The 8,664-nt window shown below is 35.8% G+C and overlaps 1 protein-coding gene and 1 long non-coding RNA gene across 2 annotated transcripts in view; one reads left to right on the forward strand and one right to left on the reverse strand.

Annotated features, from left to right (window-relative positions):
- The window catches only part of LOC118218122, a 31,292-nt gene that overhangs the window by 17,399 nt on the left and 5,229 nt on the right, over positions 1-8,664 (reverse strand). The gene's annotated exons all lie outside the window — the stretch shown is intronic.
- On the forward strand, positions 1,980-4,153 carry hoxa9b (homeobox A9b). Its single transcript, XM_035400461.1, has 2 exons — positions 1,980-2,673; positions 3,175-4,153. The coding sequence occupies exons 1-2, from the start codon at positions 2,136-2,138 to the stop codon at positions 3,411-3,413; spliced, it is 777 nt and encodes a 258-aa protein (XP_035256352.1). The 5' UTR covers positions 1,980-2,135; the 3' UTR covers positions 3,414-4,153.

The raw sequence follows: 8,664 nt of genomic DNA on the forward strand, positions 1-8,664 counted from the left end.
ATTGAAAGTGCATTTCACAGATGTCTTAACACCCATGGTCATTTAAAAAGATAAAAGACGGTAAAAGATAATACATAGTGATTGGGCAACAGTATAACAACAATAACAAAACAACAACAAACATCATCAAAAACAGCAAAACAACAAAACATCAAATCAAGGGGGGTTGTGAACTAAAAAATAAATAAATAAAATCCCAATGTATCATTTAAGACTTATTAGAATTTAAAGACTGCTCACCTCATTGTTTTTATTCTGAATTCTCATTTGACAACTAACTGACCACTTCTGGACTTCACTGGCTTAAAAGCTTCAATACTGCACACATTTATTTATTTAAAAAAAAAAAGTAATATTTAAGTAAACAAATACCAGATTATGGTCCTCAGATATGGTTATAACCATATGGTTATGGTTATATTTTATGAATGTATAATGAAATTGATGACAATGTGTGAGACATGATACAAAACAATGTATTATATAGCCTAGATATTTAGAGTCGTACTGTACTTTCTGATGTTTACGAATGAACAAAAATAAATACGACATTGCTGAACAATTTATTTATTAGAATTTATGAATTCTAGTAAAATATTTATAACTTACTGAAATAAATTCAGTTTTAGTTCTACATAAACAGGTCATAAGAATCGAGTTGCTAGTTTAAATACCAATTATTTTAAAGAACATAAATAATATTGATTTGAATAGGCCTAATAGATTCTTGAAAAATGAAAACAGTGAAATAATGAAAGGACCCCCATTTGAGGCGTACGGATTTGGAACCAATACATCAAACAACATATATTCTCCTTTGTTTTACTATTGCAAACCATCATTTGCCATTACAAAAACTTCCCGACAGGAAATTATTTCAAAACGCTTCAATAGGCTACTATACACCTTTTCGGCACTATTCACTAATTCCATATGTTTTCAAGTAACTTATATATCACAATGTATAACGTGGTACAGTCGGCAGGAGTAATGCAATCGCGCGTTACATTTCCAACAAAGAGGCTAAAAAAACAAAACAACAAAAACAACGACATTTCCACTACCACCGCCACCAGCATCACAAAATTGAAACTACTAGACCACAACTAATATTAAAACAACATACTAAAATGCAAGAAATAAGCTACTGCAATTTCTGCTGCTGCTGCTACTACTACCATAACAATAATAATAATAATAATAATAATAATAATATTCACAATCATAATCATAATAAAGGCAAAATAATGAATATAATGTTCATATTAGCTTAACCCTTTATTAGCTTAACTAATTTTATTTTAGTCCAGGTTAGACCCCTTTTTCTAATTAAGGTTTGCACTTCTTTGCTTTGTCAAGGAAAGTTTGATTTCGAGGAATATTTGAACTGATGAATTCGGTGACTCAAATATGAAGGTTTGAAGTACAGTTATGAGTGAATTTTTAGAATCTTTATTGTTTGTTTTCTTTTCACAGAGCATTTCACAAATATATTGCTTAAAGAGACAACTGGAAATGGAACTTAGTTATTTTTAAATTCCTCCAAACACACAAAAAAATATTTTTTTAATGACTAATTCTATTTCTGCAAAGCAGCCCACATTCGTCGTCAAAACTAGCCTACATTTCTTCCCCTTCGCAGTAAAGCGGTACAGTCCTGAATAAACATTTGATTAATTCACTGCTGAATAAAATAGACTGAGCATTAGTTTTTATGCCATTCAAATATCAAGAATAAAACATAACTGACGGAATTTAACATTAAGTAGGCCCTCCCATTGTAGAATTCAAGAAATGCAAGACTTTAATCTGTTTTAGTGACTATCTGTGTTAAGTTTATAGCGCATATCAAATAATATTCCTTTGCGTAAAAAAACATACGGCTTTTCAATAAAAAATATGACTGGAAAACAGAGGCCATTTAGCAGGGAGCGGACTGATTTAGTTTTTATTGCGCTGTCCTTTGACCACGTGGTTATGTCACCCAATCAAATGGCATGTAACGGTAACTTATTAACGGGCTGTTCTCGTGTGCCTGCTGAGGCCAAGCTGACACTTGATTTCTACAGATTCTTATATTGCGTAGATGGTAGCCAACTGTGCATGTGTTTTCGCGTGTCTTCCTGTAGTTTGCCATGTCGACATCAGGGACATTAAGTTATTATGTAGATTCTCTCATTCTGCCTGAGACCGAGAATCTTTTAGCACCAAAATACTCCTCTGATACGGGGCTTCAACAAGAAAGGCAGCCAGCGCTCACTGAGCAGGGCGACCCAGAACCTTGTCCATTCCAGTCAAAATCGACCATCTTCGGCGCATCCTGGAATTCCGTGCCATCAATGCCTCCGAGCAGCCTGTCCACTGTGTACCACTCCTACGCGCAGTCTCCGGGTGCAGCAGGAGACGCCGACGGAATGTATATGCGATCTTGGTTATTGGAACCCATTTCTGGATCCTTGCCTTTAACAGGATTATCTACAAATAGGCATTATGGTATTAAACCCGAGCCATTGACCAGCAGAGGCGAATGCACAACGTTCGATACGCTGCTTCTCTCTGACTTTAAAAACGGATCGTCGCCTGCAAGTATGGATAGAATCTCCAGCGATGCCAGTTTCCCCGACGCCAAGGAAGATACCGCTTCCGCCACGGAAAAAACAAACGCAGATCCAAGTAAGGGCAGAATTTTATACACTTGTTAACAGTTGAAACAATGGACCGCAAAAATATCTAAGGAAATCAACTATTTTTTGGCCTGGATGGAGGGTGTGTGTTTGTGTGTGTGTGTGTGTGTGCGCGCGCGCGAATGTGTTTGTGTTCATGTGCGCGCACGTTTGTGTATGTGTGGATACAGTGTCTTCCAACGAATTAACCCGTTCGTTCCTTTGTGTTGAACGTAGGTAGGCCCTATATTCTACAGACTTATCAGTGCAAGCCGTTTTAATCTAAGGCAGGTTTAAAATAAATAATGAATACAACTTAAGTCAATAGTCAAAGTGTTCTATTGAATTAAATTATCAAGAATTCCCAATGTGTTAACTAACTTGTAGCCTGAAAGTAACCGAATGACCAAGATTGAACAGCTCCTGTATATCACGTTGACCGCAAAATACTTGTGGCAATTTGCTTGGTGGCTGACACAACAAGAACTGTTCACACTCTGCCCCTTTTCAGATAACCCTTCGTCCAACTGGCTTCACGCGAGATCCACGAGAAAAAAGCGCTGTCCGTATTCTAAGCACCAGACTCTCGAACTGGAGAAAGAGTTTCTGTTTAATATGTACCTCACCCGAGACCGTAGATATGAAGTGGCAAGACTTCTAAATCTCACTGAAAGACAAGTTAAAATTTGGTTTCAGAACCGCAGGATGAAGATGAAGAAAGGCAATAAAGATCGACCAAAAGATGATTGATATGATCAAATTCCGGAGACAGAACATAATCTATAAAATGAACTGGATTATTCGAAACCTCATCCAAACATAAAAGTAGATTTTAGCAGTAACTGATTTCATATTATATTAGCAATCTGTAAAAAAAAATGTCGATTATAGCTACAGTTTCCTCGCCCAAACTTGAATTGCACAGATACATTTGCACCCTATTATCAATTAATGTGCGTTTCTTCCTGTTGTGTAGTGAATGTGTATACTCGTTATAAACTATGTACTCGTCTGATACTAATTTTATTGTAGTTTGTGACAGAACGTTTTTTATAATGTGTTTTGTTTCATTTGTAGTTTGTCAATATCTCAGTTTGGAAAAAGCACTGGTTTGGATGTAATCAAACAATTTCAAATTCATATGTGTAAGAAAAGGGCATTGTTTTTAGTGGCCTGTAATGTGATGCTAACTTTAATTTGGGTGCATGCGCTTGTGCATTAATATATAAAATATAAAATGGTGAACGTTAGATGTAATTACATTACACTGTATTTTGTGTTGACTACCTATATTTCTCAACTACCTACATATATGAAGAATGTAAAAAAAATAACTCGAACAGTTCATGTGGTATCTCGACATAGGGATTGTGTATTTTGTAAACTGCAAGGGGAACATGTTTAACGAGCATACATATATATAATGTGTGAGGACCATACACTGGATGAATACCTCATTGGCCTATTGACCAGCTGTGTTAATTCTTAAATGTAGCATCGTTTCTGTTTCACTTTTAAATAAATGCAAAACTACAACAAGAAACTCTCCGCCTCATAATTACTGTGTTGCTTTTGAAAAGTAATTTCAGGCTGCAAAATACAACACATTTTAAAGTTTGCAATGACATAATGTAACATAAGAGGACGGCAGAAATAAATCTAGTAATTTAATATGGGCAATAGAACATTGTATAATAGGCCTATTTCATTTATTCTGTACAATGTTAAGATTCTAAATTTTTTAGTCACAACATAAATTTCAGAACAGAAATAAAATGATACAAGAATTAGTAAACAAATCAATATTTGCACGAAAGAAAGAGTGTGTTTTAAAGTAAAATAAAAATATAGGCTATCATTTCGTTATTGGATACAAATCATGTGCAAATGCGCTGTAGTCTGTATAATTCAATTTTGTATACCATTCTATTCAGACAACACAAATACATATTGCTACTGAACGCATGAGCAATACTCATTGAATTTTCATTTGTCATTATTTTAGCTCACATTGTTTTACTTGTTGTATGTTTATTGTCAATATTAGTAGTCAGTTCTGATAGGTTTGTAAACACGCACACACACAACTCCATTATTATTATTAGCCGGTAGGTGTGGAAATCATTGCAATACCTTGGGGTGAGAACATTACACAGGCCTAAGCATAACATTTTATACGGTGATCAATATAAGAGCATGTGGGCGAGCTCCCGCTCACACTATCTCGCGTATTTGCTTTCAGGGTCATGTTTATAGAGTGATAGCAATTGGCATAACGGCAAATATGTGAACCAAAATTGAACGTGCTTTGATTCTGGACAAACAGTCTTACACCACTTGCTCTGCGTCTTGGCAAAGGATGTGGCGCGCTGTATCTACAGCAATAAAAGACAATCACGGTTGTAACAGTTTATGGGGTGCAAAGCGCTCGAGGGCGGAAGGAGAAACTTAGGAAAGCTGTTGAGCGCTACAACAGCTGAATCCTAAAATAATATCGCGAATATTGTATTTCAGTTGAACCGACACATGGATACATGTATTTAAAGAAACAACCGTGACTAATCAGGTCGGTGATGGTTTAACCACGCACAGTTGTATCATAACAGGAACCAAACACAGTTCATGAAAACGTTACGTTGTGTAGGCTACGCCGCGTACAGGCCTAACTGAAATAGCCCGGGCATTTCTGCACAGACACACAATAATCTGGACAGTCTTATACCCCAACAGTCTGGCAGTTTAAGTGCTGCACGGCTGCGGGGTCTTGCAGATGGACCCGACTTCAAAGGTTATTTCTAAAACAGCACAATAAAACGCGCAGTCTGCCATACTGTCTGGAATTTCTCTTTTAATTAGTTTATGACTGTCCGGCGGTAGTTAGGATGTTTCCAGACTGGAGCATCCATTTGTTGTTCGCCTCTCTGATACAAAAGGCCAGCGGAAATAACCCATTTTATTGGCTTCCCAGACCATGTTCCCCTTCACCGTCTCGCTCCCTTTGTTTACCTGTTATGGGAAATCTAGTCGAATTTCCACAAAAAAATGTCAAGCCGTTGTTTTGTATTGATATTCTTGAAACAAAACAAACAAACAAACAAACAAAAAAAGATCAGAACATCGAAATGTTATGGATACCCCAAGTCTTATAACTCTTATGGAATCTCCTCGTCTTTGTTTAAAACCAACCCATTAAAACATTGTGGAAAGGGAGTTTAATGCGAGGAGAGAGGGGACCGTCAGGAATAGCAATGGCCACTGCGTTTGTTTACCATTGCAGAATGAACAGAAGAGGGCAGCAATGTTCCATTCACAAATTATCCTGGTTTTAGATACTGGCGGAATTCCATCAGAAAACAAATAATCATGTTAAACAAAAGTAAATTGTCGTCAAATATCAAGGGGTTTCAGGTAACCTTGCAGTTAGCTATATATCTGTCAATATGTTCGCATCATAACAGGTTTTTCGTGTGAGATTAGTTTTGTTCTTGTGAGATTTGTTTGAGCCTTATTATTATTTCAAGGTCATGAAATTAAGCGGTTTTTGTCTCATTCAGTATTTCTGTCTTGTGACCTAGAGAAAAATATAAATGGCTTAAATCCCAGTCACGTAAATTATTTTGCTTTCAATTTATATAGTTAGGCTACTACTTTATTTAGTCGTTTTATTTCTTATTTATTATTTAAATATTTTTAAAAATGTATCAATGATCAGTGAACAGGCTTTAATAGCTATTATTTTCATAATAATAATAATTTTTTTTTTTTTTACCATTAGTCCGATTAGAAGTAGTAGTAGCCGAGCTCGTAGCTGTTGTTGTGGCCTATGTAAATAGCTTCATAGTTTCCGTTGTTTTGCTAAATTATTTAAGAAGGAATTGTATTTCCACATTCGGTTCCTTAACATCTTTTAAAGGAACAAGCACTGACAGGGACCGAACCAGTTTCGGAAAGCTTTTACCCAGGTAAACCTTCTAAATCCTTTGAATAGTAGGTTTTTTGGAACGATTATTATTATTATTATTAGGCTATTATTATTATTTAAAGAACTCGAACTAGAACTCCATTGGTTTCAGTTACCAGTTTGTGACCTTACACCGGAAAGAGCAAATAACTCATTTTTTCAAGTTTAAAATAACCATTAATAATAATTTTTTTAAAAACTGTCCCTGAGTGAGGATGGAAAAAATGCACGGAGAATAATTCCGAATTGAATCAGTGTAGCATTTCACTCTGAGCCGTAAAAATGTTCCTTTTCAGAGAAAATATCAGTACCATCAATATCTACATCGTAATTTATTTATTTTTTTAAACTAAAACGAACATTCCTGTTTCAGAAAAAAACGTGTCAAAACAACAATATCTTGTTTACATTTTAACAATAATGAAAAATCTACTATAGGCTATAGGCTACTATAAATCTAATTACTTTTGAGGTCGTTTTATTGCTAGCTGTATGTCGCGATCCATAAGCATAGTAAACAGCTTGAGAAAAACATTGCCTGAAGGTACAACTTTGAATAGCACAGACAAAATGCATGCTATTACATTAGCATTTTAGCTTAAATCTTGGGTTGAATGGAAACATCTACGAACAAACAAGATAAAGAAAAAATGAGTGAATTTAAGGAGAACAGTGACTTATTGAAGACTAACATAATATTCCACATTCACTTGCATATAGCATGTATTGCATTTCCAATACATTACGTTTTTACAGACGTAGGTTACTTTATCTGATACTTATGTCAGCATAGATGAGATCAAATAGAAAAAGGTTTGTTTTCCGTTACTTATTATTTATAAATAATAATAATAATAATAATAACAACACTATTATTATTATTATTATTATTATTATTATTAATAATAATAATAATAATAATAATAATAATAATAATAATAATAATTTGTACATAACATGCCAGTAATAATTCGTAATAATAAATAAACTGTGAACTTTAGAAATTTGTGATTAGGCTATTTGAAAGTGAGCGTTAATTTAAAAAATTTCTACGCCCACATCAATGGTTGATTTTAACATGCGAATAAACTTGGTTCTGAGGAAAATGGAGTTTCGAGTAAATCTTACAAGTAATGCCCTCTTTTATCACGTTACGTCGTAAAAACGACATGGTAGAGTCTTGGGCAACAAATCACAGACCAGCGCCAGTAGTTCCTCTCATTATGCGAATAGTGGTCGGAAAAAAGTGACCCCTCATCTTGCTCTATAGGCCCCAGCGCACTTAAATCACAATATCAAGAAATTCAGTGGCCTCTTGTCACTGCATGAGCTTTATAATGTGGAATTTCTCAGCTGCAGTTATACCAGGATCAGAAGACCTTCCAACACTACTCCTCTGAACAAGGACGCGTCTACAATGTTCTGACCTAGAGACAGTCGCAAAACGGGACAGACAGGAACCCCCAGCCGGTAAATAGCAATTTACACAGAGCAACACCCCAAAGCTTTAAAAACCAACCAACAAATTCAGCGTCTGGTTGCTGTTCTGGTTGTCTCCTGAACAGCGTCTTTAAGACAAGAAAGGGCATTGCATAGTCGCTGTTTAGGACGTTATTCATATTAATAATGCGAGTTTAAATGGTTATTCAATGTAGGCTACCAACATCAGAAATGTTAGCAGTGTTAAACAAGCCCTCCGTAGCTATGATAATGATGGGCCTCGCTCTATAGTTCGCTAATGGAGGACGGCGTTCGCTGTGTAGAATGGAAGAACGACTAACGGGTCAGCAGAACTGGAGTCGAGATCTGGGCCCGGAAGTTTACCATATGGAATTGGAGAAATCGTTTAACCGGTCCATAAGTGGTACAGTGGTACCCTCACTCATCACGTTCTTTTCATCAAACGCCACAACAAAATTTGGTCCCAAAACGTTTAAATAAAGTGGAATAAAGAGGGCGAAGAGTGCAATTTTAGCCTATGTCACTCCTAGTCAAGAAGACGAATCACTGCTGAAGATAAGCACAATAAAATGTGCGAAA

The sequence above is a fragment of the Anguilla anguilla genome, chromosome 1 (assembly GCF_013347855.1).
Source record: "Anguilla anguilla isolate fAngAng1 chromosome 1, fAngAng1.pri, whole genome shotgun sequence".
Taxonomy (NCBI): domain Eukaryota; kingdom Metazoa; phylum Chordata; class Actinopteri; order Anguilliformes; family Anguillidae; genus Anguilla; species Anguilla anguilla.

Coding starts and splice junctions, on each gene's coding strand:
- hoxa9b (XM_035400461.1), top strand. CDS start 2,136: ATGTCGACATCAGGGACATTAAGTTATTATGTAGATTCTCTCATTCTG. Junction 2,674..3,174: donor AAAAACAAACGCAGATCCAA/GTAAGGGCAGAA, acceptor GCCCCTTTTCAG/ATAACCCTTCGTCCAACTGG.